General features: G+C 37.1%; 2 protein-coding genes across 3 annotated transcripts in view; one reads left to right on the top strand and one right to left on the bottom strand.

Moving 5' to 3' along the window:
- SEMA5A (semaphorin 5A) overlaps nucleotides 1–18,057 on the top strand; it is an 831,366-nt gene that overhangs the window by 582,297 nt on the left and 231,012 nt on the right. The gene's annotated exons all lie outside the window — the stretch shown is intronic.
- MTRR (5-methyltetrahydrofolate-homocysteine methyltransferase reductase) overlaps nucleotides 1,206–18,057 on the bottom strand; it is a 26,102-nt gene continuing 9,250 nt past the window's right edge. The window contains exons 6-16 of one of the 2 annotated variants that reach the window (XM_061449199.1): nucleotides 17,178–17,550; nucleotides 14,783–14,905; nucleotides 13,276–13,429; nucleotides 11,482–11,570; nucleotides 9,695–9,875; nucleotides 7,861–7,903; nucleotides 7,121–7,307; nucleotides 5,100–5,218; nucleotides 3,417–3,509; nucleotides 3,149–3,331; nucleotides 1,206–1,660 (exon numbers count right to left, since the gene is read on the bottom strand). In XM_061449199.1, coding sequence (XP_061305183.1) covers nucleotides 1,516–1,660; nucleotides 3,149–3,331; nucleotides 3,417–3,509; nucleotides 5,100–5,218; nucleotides 7,121–7,307; nucleotides 7,861–7,903; nucleotides 9,695–9,875; nucleotides 11,482–11,570; nucleotides 13,276–13,429; nucleotides 14,783–14,905; nucleotides 17,178–17,550 — 1,690 coding nt within the window. In that variant the 3' untranslated portion in view covers nucleotides 1,206–1,515. Of the gene's footprint in view, nucleotides 1,661–3,148; nucleotides 3,510–5,099; nucleotides 5,219–7,120; nucleotides 7,308–7,860; nucleotides 7,904–9,694; nucleotides 9,876–11,481; nucleotides 11,571–13,275; nucleotides 13,430–14,782; nucleotides 14,906–17,177; nucleotides 17,551–18,057 lie in introns of those variants that run through there. The other variant, XM_061449198.1, reaches the window with a different exon arrangement.

Genomic DNA, 18,057 nt, shown 5'->3' with positions numbered 1-18,057 from the left:
TGTCACACGAGTGAGAAATTGTTTATGACTTCCACTGAATTTCTGTTTACCCCTATGCACATGGGCAGTCAGGGCAGAGGGAGCAGGCACAACACCTCTACTTCAAAATCTGTGTGTGACTTCACCTGTAGAAAAATATACATGGCCTCATCTTCAGTTACGGTGGATGCACTAAATACCAGGTAATGAAGCATGAAACAAACCAAACAAAGCACGAAACCAAACAAAAAAACAACAAACAAACAGATACACACCAAGTTTTTGGCAAATGTGGGCTTGGGATTTTATTTAAAACTGCATTCTTTGAGGGCAAGGACATTCCCCAGTATACACATTTACACCTGAATTGGGAGTGATCCCAGATCCAACCAGTTGTCCCTCCCTCCAGCTGACCAGGCTAAAGATCTGGTGGGAAATATATACATACATACATGGAATCATAGACTATTTGGGTGGAAGTGACCTTCAAGATCATCTATTTCCAACCCCCCTGCCACAGTCAGGGACACCTTCCACTAGACCAGGTTGCTTCAAGGCCTCTTGAACCTGGCCTTGAACACTTCCAGGGATGGGACAGCCACAGCTTCCTTGGGCAACTTTTCCAGAGCCTCACTACCCTCATAGTAAAGTGGATTCCAACAACGAGCACATACACTGCCCATCCCACCAGTAGCTGGGCTTAGACACACAGTCCACCCAGTAGCTGTCCCTGAATCCCTGCTCTCCCCAGTTGCTTCATGCACACACACATGTGCAAACAGGCCTCAGCTGACCTCCAGACTCCATTTCTAGTTCCAAAGTAAAACTGGAATGCAGTTAGGCCAAAACCAGTGGCCTTGGGCTTAATTACCAAAAAAACCCATGCCATCAGCAACACACTACATGTTCCCCAGGAGCAATCGAAAATAGGATGAGTTGATGTGTGAAACTGGTTCAATAAGCACAGCACACAACTTGACTCTGCCCTGTTCCCTTGAGGTAAAAAGCAAAGTTTATCAGCCAAGGGTGTTTTTTGGTGTTTTTTTGCGTGTGTTTTGTTTGTTTTAAAGTCTTTTCCTATTCTATTCGCAAAGTTGAGCAGAAAACGGTTTACAGAGGCAGTCCTGGCAAGTCTGTAATGAATTTGATGATGCAGAGATCAGTGTGTAATGTATTTACTCTGTAGCTTATTTATGCATACATTATAGGAAAAAAAAGCAATGATAAAATGTAAACATACAATTATATTTGTACAAGTGCAGAAGTGTTTACTTTCTGCATTAAACTGACATTAAAATGAGAGAATCAAGGCACTGAGACAATCCATGATGCAACATTGTTAAAAACCACCATACAATTCCAAAGGCAGCCTGGTTTCCTGTCATTTAAAACACGTTTATCTTCCTGCTTGAAAGGTCAATGGAGAAAATGAAGATTTGGGCCACTACAGACAGCACTTTTGACAATAGCTTTTAATCAAAAGCATGGGTGAAACAAAATCTTCAGTTTTACAAAAGCATAGGAAATGCTAAATATTTAGCTCCATACATCCTGCAAATATCGTTTTGCTTCTCGAAGAGTGGCCAGGAATTTCATTGCTTCCAATTTGTCAGCCTCCATTTCCATGCTTAAAATGTCCACTACAGCATCACTTACACCATCAGCCATGTGCTTCTTATCTCTGAAAGAAAAAAAGGATATATACTAGGAAAATGCATAATAGTGTATTTTTGGTTTTATCAGTAGCTTCAGAGGTGAGGCAAGATAATACTGGGAAAGAGGCATTAAAAAATCCAAACCAAAAATATAGCTTGCATATAGCACAGCAAAACTCTCACTGAGTTCTCACACAGCTGAGCACTGACAGCAACAAGGGTTTCTCTCAATCAAACATTACAAAGTTTTCAGCATATTGTAATTTGTAAGAAAAAATCCCTTGGAACCCTACTTGAATTGTCACAGAATAACTTTTCTTTTAGGGAGAACTTGACCTGCTGAAGTATTTTTTATTATTATATCACCATACAGTTCTAATATAACAAAACAAAAAACCCCAAACTCCTTATTAATAATGGTATTTTTAATACACATTGCTCAAATTTATTCCTGCAGAAGAATCTAACACTGGGTTTCATAATCAAACGTTTTGATAATTTATCAACAAACTTCCTAAAAATTTCAAACCTTCAGGTAAGCTAGCAGCCACAAATAAAACTTCCAAATTAATTCTATTACTGAGATTTAGCATTCTGGCCCACCCAAGCCTGGAAGACTGCTGCTATCTCACAGCTGTGCAGTTCAGTCACATGTACTCAAATTTTCATATCTCATTTTCTCAAGAGAAATCTATTAGCTTGAAACCTCCTATTATTAAGAAATCAAAAAGAAATAATAAGTGACTAAAGCAAACCATAGATTGGTGTGATTACAAGCTACACTTTCAAGACAGTATTGAAAAAAGTGGGCATAGTTATAAAATTCTAGCATTCCAGGGAGGCACTTTCAGTATCATGTCCCGGGTTCAGCAGTAGCAGTCATTTTTCTCCTTCTTAGTAGCTGGTGCAGTGCTGTGGTTTTGACTTTCAGCCTGGGAACAGCGCTGATAACACCAATGTTTTTAGTTCTAGCTAAGTCATGTTTAGTCTGACCAAGGACTTTGTGAGTCTCATGCTCTTGCCAGGGAGGAGGGGAAGCCGGGAGGAAGCAGAGACAGGACACCTGACTCAAACTAACCAAAGAGGTATCCCATACAACAGCACGTCATGCCCACTATATAAGCTGGGGGCAGTTACCCAGAAGGGGTGATCACTGCTCGGTCAGGTTAGGTCTCGGTCAGCGGGTGGTGAGCGGTTGTATTCCCTTCCCTTGTTATTTCCCTTATTATTATTATTGGTGGTAGCAGTAGTGGTTTGTGTTATACCTTAGTTACTGGACTGTTCTTAACCTGTGGGAGTTACATTCTTTTGATTCTCCTCCCCATCCCTACGGGAGCGAGGGGAGGAAGGGGGGGGAGTGAGCGAGTGGCTGCATGGTTCAGGGTTGCCAACTGGGTTTAAACCACAACACATGTTGGTCCTTTTTTTCAGACACCACTAAGTCTTTGTAAAGCCTCAAAGTTCTGCCAACTCTGTTCTATTTCTGAGACAGTCCATCTCCACTCTATACTTACCCACATACATAGAAGTAACCTCTCTCTTTCAGCAGGACTCTGGCAACTTCCTTAGCATGAAGCCTAATGACATCTTGCACATATTTAGGTGGGGCTACTTCTGCAGTTGAAGAAGAATCTCTTGAGAAACAAACCTTAAGATGATTTAACGTGCCATTTTCCAGAAAACATCTGAGCTCATCTCTGAAAGGCAATAGCAACTATTAGTAACAGCTCAGAGATAAGCATTCCTCATGAATACAAAATGAATGCTAAATAGTGAACTTGCTTGAACAAATAGTCTCGGTTCTGATGCCGACAACCGAAAAACAGCCATGTCTCTCCAAATTCCCAGTCCATATGTTCCTCTCTGAGCTTTTGCCTAAACAGACCAAAAGAAAAAAAAAATAAAATCCAATCCTGTTTTATCAAGTGCAGAATCCAAAACATCTATAACCTAATTCTCATGTAAAGTAGTGCTTTAATAAACTTCTGAATTGGCAGAAATGTGAAATGACTTAAAGTAAATCACAGTCAAACCCTTCTTACTTACTTGATTTTCTTGACTACTCACTTTTGGCACAGCTCAAAATCAATCAGCTTCAAAGGGGGTCTTTTTTTGCCAGTTTCATAATGGAATACTCAAGACTGACACTTCCAAGCGCCTCGCAAAACAATCCTGACTGCTGAATAAGGAGATCACTACCCTTTATCTTTCACTGGAAAGGGAAAACTCAGCACAAAGCAGTTTTAGCATGCTTTCCATTTAGCTGTAGAAACCTGCTAGACTTAGAATAACAATCTATTTACTACCACATCATCAGAAGAGTTATTGCATTTTCTTGAAATAATGCTGAAGGTATTACTTTAGAGGGGTTTTAGCTGCAACTTTCTAGTTACATTTTGAGAGAGACATTTCATTTCTCATTGATCAAATGCTTATGAAATGCTATGAATCCTTTAAAATAAAATGCAAAATACTTCTGAGAGGAAAAGGTATATTTGGCAGCTAAAGTTAAGGAGTAAGGACATAATGATTGTACATAATGATTTGGTCAAAGTGGAAGCATGGAGTCAGAAACACTGTGTCCGAATTTTCTCTCAGCTAAAATGATTTAAAATTAATTGCTGCAGGATTCAAGAAACTTCATTATCTTGCTAGAACTAATGAGTCACATAGGAATCGTATGTGTTGGTTACCTACAAAACTTGCAACCATTCCCACTCAAATATTCCACTCTCCCTGTTCTTCATTTCCTCCAAATGAACATATTTTTACATATTCTTGTTGATGTGGTATCTATCAATTTTTAAATAAGCATCTCCTTGCCTTGCAAAATTTCACTACTGAAATTGGAGGAAGGAAAAAAAGGGATCTACCTTCCCTTGAATACAAAATCCACAAAACCCAAGACCACTGCCCATTTGAGGGTTCATGTGCCAAGCTCCTCATCTTAAAACATCAATATATATAAACACAGAAATAAGGGAATATGGGAGAAACCTTAACATTCATCATGCCAAGGCTTTTAATACAGATGTCACTTCTGAATGAAATGGATTTTGAATACCAAACTTAATCCACAGTTTTAATCAACACTGTTTCTATAAGTACCAACATCTTACAGGACTTCCACTAGTAACACACAGATAACAGATTTAATTTCTTATAACCATTTCTGCAATCCACCCAATTCCTCATATATCTACTATGGATATCACATACTGTCAGATGAAAATGTAAGCTCTACTCATTTGAAAAACAAAAATACACAAACACTGCTTGTTTAAAATTAGAAAGACAATTTATAAACAGAAAGAAAGAAAGAAAAAAAGAAAGAAAAAGGAAAGAAGGAGGGAGGGAGGGTAGGCGGGAGGGAGGGAGGAAAGGAAGGAAGAAGGAAGAAAAAGAAAAGGCTTTACTGTCTTCAACATAAGAAGGCTGCTTTCCAGATAACAACTGTGTACATACCTATGCTGTAGGAAACCAATAAATGGTGAAATTCCTGTTCCTGGACCAACCATCATGAGTGGGACAGATGGGTCTGCCGGTAAGTGGAAAGCATTGTTTGGACGAGCAAAAATAGATATCTAAAATGAAATTAGATAAAATACAACTGAAGAACATTCTTAAGAAGTGAAAATACCATGAAATTTTTAGAACCTTGAGGACATTTACATAGTGTATGTGTTGACACAACATTCCAAAACCCGAGCTTCAAAGTTTACCTTTAATGCCACGCAGACATTTAGAATAAAATTTCAGATGAGTTCATGGAAAAAATCCACATCATATTTACAAACCTATTAATCCATCTGGAGGAAAACTAGGGAAAACCACACAAACATAAGTTTCTGGTTATGAAAATTTTGGGGAATAATGTTACAGAATTCATGGAAAGTTTGGTGTTGGTACTGAAAGGGAAATAAAGCTAGTTTATTGCTATTATAAGCAACTCAATCTTTTTTTACACTGTGGACATCTAAAAATATTCCAGTGGAGGTGAGAATTTGCTTACAGCAAATTGAAGCCTACTGATACTGAGCTTGTCTTCTTAATTTCCGTAAGTTTTACATGATCTCCAAAAATGCATATGGGTGAGAGGAGGCAGATAACTGCTCAAAGATCTTGGAAAATGGTTTTTATCACTCCATTGAAAAGCACTTAATTCCAATCTTCAGCTATGTCTGAAAGGAAATCTAAACATAATTTTCATAGGAGCTCCATAACTACTCTCTGAGGCATGGTTAACAATGTACAGAAAATGAGAGATGACTAGTTTTAATTTTTTAAAAGATGATCCAAGTCTCTGGTTTCATGATGATTAAAAATAATGGTATAATTATTGCCTGTGGGGGGGCAATATTTGTATTTATGTTATATTTACTCCTCCAAAACACACTTAAGTTCGGAGGCTATTTTCCCTATTAATGATTCCAAACTGATCATTCCTTTAAAAAATACTGCAAAGGGTAAACACATTTATACTGCAGATAATTCTGAAATTTATTTGCTCATTTTGTAATAATCCTTTTTAACTCCACCTCTTTGTTGTGTTTGATCATTAATATACTGTAAATTAACTAATATTTTAAATAAAGAGCAGATGTGAATGCTGGAATAAGATATATGATACACACATTAATGAGTCTATCTTATAACTTAGCTTTAAAAAAAGGAAGATAACTTGCATGGGTTTTCCTTAAATTTTGTGAGACCTGCACCTTGAATTATTGGCACAGTTTTCTTGTAACCAAACACTATGCTAGTTTTCATTATTCTTAATCAAATATAAATTAGACTGGCAGTTTTTTTTGTGCTATTAATTATGGAGTAGAATTCCAAATTTTTAATAATTAGCTTACACCTAATAACTTTGAGCCTGATTATTTAGACAGATTCTCTGCCGCAAAAAGAATGGGGGGGGAGGGGGGAAGTACCTTCTCCTAATAATACCCATTATGTCAAACAATCTTTGATGCATATCAGAAATACTACATACAACTCTATCCTGTGTCATATTCAATAACTTGGCCTTTGCAAACTGTGTGAGACCTGACAAAAAAATGAGTTTTACAGTTTCTTTCCTATTATCTGCCACCCTTTCCTGGAAGTGACCAAGTACCTCTCTTCTACAACACTAATAGTCATAACCATTTACTTGCACAGTAGTAGTTTAGTCCACGAGAATATTCTCCATGACTCACTTAGGACTACAATGGGGTGGAAAACAACCCTAGTCTTTCAGCAGTGGGAAATTTCACAATTCAGGTATCCATAGATAAAGTAAAATATAAGTTTAGCAACTTAGCAATTAAGACCTAGACATATTACAGAGGGAAGGGTGAACTTACAAGTAGGATAGAACTGCAAAATGAAGATATATACTGCCAAAACATCTGCATTACACAAGAGCAGTGAACAAAATAACTGCAGTTGTTTCAAAAATGCATAAATTTAATGGTTAAGGAGTTTAGATCTAATATCCATACCTTTTTAGTTGAACAGCTTCCTCCATTTGTATCCACAGTGCTTCTGTTGGCATGCAGCTGAGCGGCAACTAACTCCGCAAGCCACCCTGTACATACTCCTCTCCGTGAGACTGGTCGAGTGGGGCAGGCAGCGAACTCCACAATACTAAATACAAAACTCAGTTTCCCTGGCTGATACAAGTTTGAACTGGAAAGACAAAAGTATTAATAAAAAAAATTTTAAAAAACACCAAAAAAAACCACCAAAAAAACCACCCAAACACAGAAAAACCCCAAACCACAAACAAAATAACCCCTCAACCCAAACTCCACAACAACAACAACAAACAACCCTGAGAGATAGCTGTACAACCTTACAGCAGGTCAAACCACAGCAGTCCAAACCACATTAACTGAATCAAGATTCTCAGTATTCAGTGTGATATTTATCTATAGTTAGAAAAAGTCTTAATATTGGACTCAGATGCCAGTACCTACAGAAGAGAATCAAATTCCTACCAGATTTACATGTGTGTGAGCTTGTTCTTAAAAACACCAACAAAGTCTTGCCAGACATTCAAAAACAATGTTGTCTGAAATAGTCAAACACCGTGGGATTTTTTGCAACAGGTATACAATCACTTTATCATCAGGTTTTAGCCTTCATTTCTCTCTTTCTTCTTTATAACATGCACACACATATCCGAGTAAAAAAAGCATACCTAAATTATCAAGGAGATACAACTTGAATATTTAATTACCTTGATGCTGAATAGGATCTGGCTTGTAATTTAGGAAGATGTTCTGAAAAATTTAAAAAAAGCAGCATCACTTATTACTTGATTCTCCCAAATGCAAATATCATATAATAAGTGTTTACAGTGCAACACAATATAAGCACACTATAATTTAACTGTAATTTTACTCTATTAACATTCAGTGTTTGTGGTTCAGAAATAAGCTATTAAGACCTGAACTCTATTTTGAATGTTTTTTAAACTTCATGGAACATGTTAGAAAGCCTATAAAAATGAGGCCGCAATAGTTAATTAATGCGGTTCTTGGTCAATTAAAAACAACTGTAAGGTGCACAGAAGAGATGCCAGGAACTGGTGGATACAGTGAAGCTTGAAATTTAATTCTGCCCACTTTTCATCTATGAGCTCAAAAGCTATCAGAATAGGAATTGCTTCATTGAAAGTTTCCTATATAGAATGTTCTAGAAACAGACGTGCCAGTTCAATTTTAAACCACTGTGAGTACATAAGCAAATTTTTGAAATCACAGCTGAAAACCCAACAGAGACAGGATTTTATTTGACACTTTTTCAATGAGATGTCCACTCTATATATCACACACCACATTTTTATCCACGTACACACACAGCAAAGGTCAAACTCACAGATGCCTTCAAAGGAATGACTTGCATGCAGACTGCAAATGGCTGAGGATAAGGGTATATTGAAAGGAGACATATATCACTAAGTGAACAGTGTGGTGGGGACAGTAAGTGAGCAATACCAGAAAAAAACTGGCATAGCAAACGCCAGAAAACACAGTGGAGTAACAGGGGAACCTACAGTTTAACTGCTTTTTAGTTGGTTTTGTACATGTACCAACCCTTTAGAGATGTTCTAACCAGTACATGGACACCCTGACATATTTTAAAGATGCTCTGCTACATAACATAGTTGCAAATCAGAGTGAAGAAAAGCTAGTTCAGTGAAATTACTTAAAGAGGACTTTAAGACCATTCAGCACATTACTTCCCTGGGGGAACACATTTCAAGAACTTGGAATATTTCCTTTTGTTCAGTTCAGTTGCTACAGCACATTCCATACCACCTCTGGAAAGCAAAGTTGTTTTGCTTTCACTGTGAAGATTCATGTGTTTGTATAAAGTGGAGCAGAGCTTGTATGTATGTATTTTTTAATCCCCACAGTGTACTAAGGAGAGATTTAGGGTAGGTGTGGAGAAGGTGACCGTAAGAAATAAAAAGCCTTTTTTTTTTTTGTTTCATTTAATGCAACATGTCAAGAAATTCTGTTTTTTTTTTTTCATCTGGAAAATAACTGTCATTATATTTAGATGTATTTGAGATGGTTACAGTTTGAATCTCATTCCTTCAATATTTTATATGAGGAATGCAATGAGTGTGTTGAACATTACATAAATACCAACACACTAGGAAAAGCTTTCTGTTTTAACAGGTAAAAGTGCAAGAAAAGAACATGTAGGCAGGGACATCGGGAGTTGTAGAAACATTTCTTTTTAATTGTAAGCAGTTGATGAACTGTTTCTTAAAGACCCTAGTCCTGCAAACACCTTATGCTTATTTTTTCTGTACAGGAGCAATCCAGAGTCAATTGAAGCATAGGTATGCACCCAACTGTTTCCAGAATGAAGGCCAAAGACTAAAAAGAGAAAAACAAGAGCTTTGCTCCCCAACAGCAGTTTTAGTTTAATCACTATGAATACTATAATATTTCTAAAGCAGTTAACTGAACAGTTATTCCACTTTCTTGGAAAATTGAACATTTAGTCAGATATATTTTCAGAAACTGAATCTAATTAAATCTAAATTGTTCACTTACCAATTAACACGTTAAGCGAAGGCTTGCAGCTTGGAAAAGCATGTAGTAAATCCAGCAAACAAACACTGGGATCTCTAATAAAGCGTGTGTAATCAGAGGCTCCTTGTCTGCTGCAAAGCTCTTGAAGCCTCCGTTTTTCTCCCACATCACTCGTACATTCTACAAGAGCTCGCAAAAACGCCTGGGGGGAAGAAAATGAGAGTAAAGGGTAAAAATACTTGTGCATTTGGGAAAATGGTAACAAGCTGGGAGAAACTTGGGATGTCTGGGAACAGGAAACAGTCACCTGACAGCTTAGTGGATAACACAATTTATTTCCCAATGCACACTTTCACCTACTATGAAAAATTTACAGGCTAGCAGGTCAGAAAAATCTTACTTAACCCGAGCAGGGAAGAGACAAATAAACAGTCACAACCCATTCCCTGAAAAAAAAAACCCAAATTTATGAAAGGCCCTCTTATTTATGTATTTGCACTTTAGTTACGTAAACAGCTCCATAATACAAATAAACTCAAGGCAAAACACCACTTGCTAAGTTACAGAAGCCAGGACAGGAATAAAAAAAAAGTCTTAGGAAAGGTATTACTGTAAATAAAGCATGGTATTTAATGAGTCATGTAAATATTGCTGTGGTGTTTTATTCCATATTTTATGCCCACATAATGGTATTGCAAGCTTTTCTTAAGTGAAAATTAAATTGAGCATTGCAAGATAAAGTAAAAATCAGATATAAAGTGTTACAGGTTTTTTTTCCAAAAGCAAGGTGGAAATAAACACAGTGCATAAAAGAAGAGTGATCCAAAACACCAAGTGCAATCAGATAACGTATTCTACACAAAAGAATGCTTGGAAAGTAATTTGAGTATACTCAAACATTGAGCTTTCAGACAACAGTTTTGAGTACAAAGTTACATAAAGCAGATTGAACAAGTAATAAAACAGATTGTTATAAAAACTAGCCTGGGTTATATTCCCCAGCCAGCACTCTTTACCTATTCTTATTATCAAGACAAATTTTCAAAAATTGTTAAATGCAGTTTTAAAAAGGTTGAAACAATTGGAAGATTCTCTTCTCTTCTGCTGCAAAATCCACTAAATTGAGTGAAAAGGTTCTTCCAAAAACTGATTTTCCCCAGAGACCAAACCAACACAACTGTTTAGCTTTATCCTTCATCCAAAGTTATCTTTACAATGTGTTTTGACAGTATCAGAAATACACACGCATATCCACTTACAAGCTTCTATTTTTTTGTAGGCACAGAATGAAAAAAAAAATAAGTCACACATCGTGAGAACAAATATTATACAAGCAAAAATATTTCTTCAAATTCTGCCAGGCTACTGAAATGCTAAAGAAAAGCTTTATAATAATTTAAAAGGCATTATGGTTTGTTTGCATAGAGCAACATGTGCATTTTCAGCAACAAAACTTGACAGATACAGCTCCCTCTGATTAGAAAGAATGATTTCTCTAAAACGCTTATGGGGCCAGCCTCAGTCAGCCCTTCAGTTATCTGACACCAAGCATCTAATACACTTCTGTTTATGTTATGAATCAAGATACTGAAGAACAGGAATAGAGATTTCAGTATCTCCTAGTTTGCCAGATAAAGTACCAGAAGTGAAATTTCTCAGAATGAAGTACAAACAGTAGCATACAAACTGACAATCCTTATTCACCAAGAAACCTGGTAACTGCACATGAAGCAAGTACAGAGCTGTAAAAGCTCACACAGCATAGAATTACTAAGGATTTATCTTTAAGAAAACAAATACACAAACACCTTTTTGGGAGTTGCCCTTATTTCCAAACACCAGGTTAGAATGAATTTCAGAGTGCTTCTTTCAGGGATGTGCTGTGGACGAGCTGCTCCTAGTTCAGTGGGAGAAAAACAAAATGTGCATCTATTAACATCCAAAAATGGCATCACAGAGTTCTTGTTCCTTCAAGAAACACGAGAGAGCTAAACTGCATTCAATTCTGTAGGTTTATGCCCCAGCCAGTTAGTGAAAATTATAAACTAAACAGCAAGACAGTTTACCAATGAAGTATCAATAATAATTTTCCAATGAAAAGTCAAAACTTACTGGGAAAGGGGAAAACAAAAGGAGGAGTACAATACATCACTGTTAGATAAATTTCACTGCTAAACCACTCAAGGCTTTCTTACTACTTTCTACCTTGAGGAAATTCAGAGGAAGGCTTACTAGAAAGGAACATCCACATTTTTTCCCCTCCATCAATAAGCACTCCTGAAAATTGGAACATGCTGAGGTTTTTGAATGACCTAACCAAAGGTGTATGCAGCCAGTTCCATGATGGAGCTTCTGAGGGTTCCAAGAACCCCAGCAGACCCAAGGGATTTCTGTACAAGCAAATAATCTGTCCTGTACCCTGAACAGGTTCTATTTCTGAGAAGGAGGTACACTGACGTCCCATCTATCCCTGCATGGAATCAGCTAGGTTGCAGCTTGGTTTATCAGCCTCATGCCACGTCATGCTAAAGTGGCTATTCTAAATTAATCCCAAAACCAATCTAAGACCATTTATGTGACAAAACACCTTTAATTAATAAGCTCTGCAGGTTTGAAATTGCTGGCATTTCTCTTTACAATGTTTCTCAGATTTGACATCCAGCTACTGATTCTTACTGTGTTTTTTCCATGCTCAAGAGCCCTTTAATACTACAGAATTTTCACTCCAGGAATATACGTGTATAACTTGCTAAATTATCTCTTTGTATCAGCATTACTTGACTGTACCCTTGCTACAAAGAACAAATTTTACTTTCAGAAGAAGACTGGCATAAATATAATGCAGAAAAGAAGCATCCACTTTCACATTTATATAAACTTCTTTTCCTTGAACATGCAAATAGCATGTTACAAGAAGTACTTAATCCTCTTCCTATGATGCTCTTCAAATTCAAATCCAATATTTGAACAACAGACTTTGTACCAGACTGCAAATAATTTCTGTTTTGTCCTCTCAGCTAATCTCATCTACTTCATCAAAGAACTGACAGACTGAACAAAGAGATGTTGTAAACAAAACTCAGTGGAATTCCTGGTAAATCTTGAAGATATAGCCGTCACAGCCTGCAGTTCAGGCTCTTCTCCCAGGTTTTTCAGTTCTTCACATTCAGTAAACCCACAGCCATAATAGTTTGTAGTAACTATTACAAATTCTTCAGAATCCTAATGCAGTTAAGAGACAAATCTCAAAAGGAAAGCAACACTGGAACATTGCTAGGAGTTGTGAAACTACATTACAGAGATGAATTCTCTGGTATAGAATGGCAAAAGTAATTAAGTTACAGTAACTTAATGAGTCTCCGCTCACCAGCAAAGCTCCAGGGGAATTAATTTCTGTTTGATCCTAAACCATTTAACTTCATAACTGCAGCACATGGAAGTCAGTGCATCCTCTCTTTTTTAACACATCTCTGTGACTTCCAACATGCCTGCCTGAAGTGACCGCTGTGTCCCAATACTAAAGATAAAACCATTCAAAACTATGTATAATAACTATGACTAACACAGGAGTATCTGTTCATGACCAGTGCATCACACCATACCTTTCTTTTTAGTGCCCTGCTTAACCTTTACACAAACGAAGTACTCTCCTTTTTCAGAAAGTTCCAAGATGCGAAGAAGTTCTTCTACCTCACTGACATTATTGGGACACATCACACAGAAGGCATCTCCTGGTTGGTAGTCAAAGACTGTATCCTGTTTTAAAATATAAGATAACTTCTATTAAGCTGTATCACAAACCAATACCAATAGCATTCCCATTCCTAACAACAATCTTCTCACTATTGCAGTCACATAAAGTCACACGTCCTTTGTACAAGCCCTTGCAGCACATGCTGGAGCACAAATACGCATGTTTTCTTTTCAGGTTTAAACTTACTAAATAGAAAAATCTTTCCTTATTTGGTTTAAATATTTAGACACTCTTCAATAAGAACTGCTGGGCAGGCTAAACAGAAGGAAAATAAATATGTATTAAGAGGATGTGTTATATAATCAGCCTAGTTTGCAGGTTCTTGTGTGCAACTGCTGAAAGCCTAGTCAAACTTCTGCCATTACAGGAGCATACAGAATTGCAATTGAGTCATTATATTTCTCTTATGCACCAGAAAAAGTTTCCTGCATGCACAGACTGTTGAGAATGCTAGGGAAAAAAAGACCCAAAATATTCAAATTTTCAGTGGGTGCTGATGACAGGATACATGTATACACACAAATAAATGCAAAACCCCATGTAATCTCAGAGACTCAGCTGTTCAAAACTCAGACTCTACTTATTACTGGGATTTAAAGATGACCTATGGATACTGACACAGATGAGGCCGAGTCCAATAAAAGTTACTGCCAAAATCACAAAATCCCAAAGGCATTATTCTCCAAATTTGGAAAAAATCGCTCAAAGGCAACATATTCTCCTTTTAAAAGATTTCTTGTAAAGTAATATTGAGCATTCTCTGCCTTTCATCTTCAAACCAGTATACAAAATACTATCTTACCTGAATAACCTAAACCAGATTTTACACTTAAGGTAACAGAGATTGACAGTTTGACTAGTATGTTAACAAGTCAGAGCAAATGAATGCCAGAGGCAGAAGCAGTGCTCAAGAGCTCTTATCACTTGATCATATTAATCAAATTATTACCTACCACAAGGAACAGTCACAATTTCCTACACAGTTCCTCAATATTCCCTGAATTCTATATTTATGAAAGATTATTAATTTTCAATATTCCCTGCCTGACATTCTTCCCTGTAAATTCTCTTCAAAAAGGTACTTCAGTCAACACAATATCCATAGACCAACAAAGAAATTAACTTGACATTTTATTTCTGTTTTGACTTCCGCATAGTCATACCTTTCAGTGAATAAATCAAGCTTTGCATTTGCAAAATGGATCAGCTTAAGATGACATCCTGTTGTATAAGGAATTAGGGGTTTTAACTTTTCAGCAGTCTAGTAAATATATTTCCCCCAGCTATTATACATAACACACATGCTTTTCACCCTTTATTTTTACCCACTAAAGAAAAAGCCATCACAAACTTACTGCAATATCAAGTTCTAAGAGTAATGCTGTTTTTACTGCATTTTCTCTAGTGAGCTGGACTGCTTTTGTAACTGGCACATCAAAGACTGTTCCCTCTGAAATCAGTGAGGACAAATGTGGATTCTGAAAAAAAGGACATGAAAACTTACACTAAAAATGAAATAGCTGAATTACATCTTATTATGACATACAGGAATTACTGTTGCCACTTTTTTTTTGTCACAATCTTAAAAAACAATTCAGAACAATAAGGAAAAACATGAATATTCCACATACATACTGTGTTTTGCTCTACCTCTCTAAAATTCATATCCAAGAAGTAACAGGTGTATATTCAATTATAAAATGTCAGTAGGCTTGAAAAGTGTAATGGGCCTAAACTACTATAAAATGCAGCTTGCTGTTCCTTTTTCAAGAGTTGCTTTGAAAACAGCCAAATTAGAGAATGACATTTATGTTAAAATGCAGAGAACTCCCACCTACTTAAAGGATTAGTAGGAGTACAGAACAGACCAAAGGAGTAAGAACAGAATTTATTTAAAAATATCATTGCAGATGTACAGTTTAAGACTTCAGGGAGTACATGGGGCTATTATTATAGACAATTTATAAAAGGATTTTCTAAAACTGCAGTTAAGTTTAGAGGTAATCAGCAAACCACACTATGAAACAGCGTCATGTTATGCCGCATTTCTACACAGGTGAAAATGTGCCCAAATGATTACAGATGGGCATCAAGAATAATCCCAGACCACCTCTGTCAAAGGCTGTCATCTGAAGATTAGACTACAGTCCTCATTTCTCCATCACTATTGTCAGCAAACTTCATCTGAGTTACAGACAAAAATGAAGAGGTAGAAGAGATACCAAATGTCCACAACAATACCCTCATATGGAAAGGAATTATTCTACCAATATGAGAGTATTTGTTAATTTGAAGGTTTCTTATTAACAAAAAAAGAAGGCAGGAAAATAACTTGAGACCAACAGCTGGAAGTTTTATTCTTTAAAAATTTGACATGGTGAATAGCAGCTTGGGCCATATCAAGTTATTGTGCATCAGCTGGACTGTGATTAACTGTCCACATTCATGTTCCCTCCAAGTCAAGTTCAAGGCACAATGAGAGAAAGATTTAAGCTAAATTGTATTAGCTTACACTTGCCATAAAGGCTTAAGATGCAGACCCCTACTGCTTGGCTATTAACAAGCAGTAGGTTGTTAATTCAATCCTGAGACTCAACTGCCCAGGACATAGACCATATAAGCTACTAAAGAGACCGTGTAAACAGTCTTCTTTAAATAGCCGGGTATCTCTGTTTTGGGGGTTTTTCAAGCCAATTTCAGATGTACTTGGCAAAAAATACCCCCAGTTTTTGCAATGTGGCATACTGGAAAAGGACATGAACTGTTGTCATGGTTCAAACTCAGCTGGCAAACCAGAACTATGCAGACCCTCGCTCACTCCCCCCTCTTCCTCCCTGCACTCCCAGAGGGATGGGGAGGAAAATCTAAAGAATGTAACTCCCACGGGTTAAGATAAGAACAGTCCAGTAAGGAAGGTATAACACAAATCACTGCTGCTACCATCAATAATAATAATGATAAGGGAAAAAACAAGGGAAGAGAATACAACCACTCACCACCCCCAACTGATACCCAACCCGAGCCCAGCAGTGATCTAGCCCTCTGGGGGAACTGCCCCAGTGTATACACTGGGCATGACGTGCTGTGGTATGGAATACTCCTTTGGCTAGTTTAGGTCAGGTGTCCTGTCTCTGCTTCCTCCCAGGCAGAGCATGAGACTCAGAAAGTCCTTGGTCAGACTAAATATGACTTAGCTAGAACTAAAAACATTGGTGTCATCAGTGCTGTTCCCATGCTGAAAGTCAAAACCACAGCACTGCACCAGCTACTAAGAAAGAGGAAAATGACTGCTACTGCTGAACCCACGACAACTGTGTCATACTTGTAAAATCGTACTTGACCCTACATGGCACCTACTTGTTTAACAAGGTCTAGCCAGCTATGTCAAAAACAGTGCGAAAGGAAAACAAACCTCCATTTGATTCTTTCCAACACTGAAGACAACCATCCAGTTTCATACTGGAAATTTGGACTATAATCTTTAACCTGTACACTGAATTACAGATTAGTGGATTCAGCTTTTTCAATATGCTGCTTGAAAGCAATATTTATTTTTTTTTCTCTATTTATGAAGAAGTTAAGGCACTAATATTAGAACCTGATCACTTGCAATTCAAAAACCTCCTGTGTTCAGGGATGTATCTCCTTTATATAGGAATCCACTTGTTCTTTTGAGCCATATGTAGTAGTATATACACTCATGCTCTTACCAGAGCTGGAGGCTTCCCTCATTCAAAACCAAGTCCTTACCTCACCATGGGTGTCCTGAAACTGCACTTCTATATATTCTGGTGGCAAGGCAGGAATATTAAGAGCAGACTCAGAGATAGGAGGGACAGAATGAACAAGTGAAGCTTCAGTGTCTCTATTTGAATCCACAAGCCTGATGTCAACCAGTTTCTGTGAAAAAACATCAGAACTCTTCACTCCTTCATCTTCTAGCTTTAAGTTCTGTACTTCGGAGCTTAAGTTTAGTTCATGCACAACATGTGGGGCTGCAGAGAGAGAGTTCGAAACAGCATCAACAGCACTGTTCATGCTTTCTCTTTCTTTTTGCAATAGGAATACTTCCTTGAGAGCATGCCAAAGTCCATCAATCCAAGGATCAACCACTAATTCCAAACTGGGAAGGAAGGAAGAAAAAAAAAAAAAAAGGAGAAAGGAATGGATGAATTATTGTGATTTACTGGAATGTTAATTTACAAGTAATGAAAATAACACAAAACCTAAAACCACAATTTTCAATTTTTAATATATCTCTGCAGCAGTTATCAAGATGACATTTTTATTAAAAACCTGTTTTTATTTAGTTGTTACAACTGTCTGAATTTATGGAGTCTAAAGTGTGTAACAGCCTTGATGTTCTAGTTTTTCATTTTTATTTTCTTATGCTGAACTTTATGACAGGAAGTTAAAGGGATGGTAGCGAAATATGCAACTTTTCATTGTGCGACAGCAACATCAAAAGCTTACACTAATGGTCTATTTATAGTAGTTCAGAACGCAACATGTAAGTTTTATGGTTATGGCAATGTTTGTGTTCAACTGTCTTGCAACATCATGCGCAGATCTGATATAATCTCCAGTTCAAAATAAATAAGCCAAGACTGCAGCCTACTGGCCAGAAAGA

Source organism: Pezoporus flaviventris, unplaced genomic scaffold (genome assembly GCF_033815535.1).
Source record: "Pezoporus flaviventris isolate CSIRO_AGI_PZ_B2104156 unplaced genomic scaffold, CSIRO_AGI_Pfla_v1 ptg000007l, whole genome shotgun sequence".
Taxonomy (NCBI): Eukaryota; Metazoa; Chordata; class Aves; order Psittaciformes; family Psittacidae; genus Pezoporus; species Pezoporus flaviventris.
This window is presented reverse-complemented; position numbering and strand designations above follow the sequence as displayed.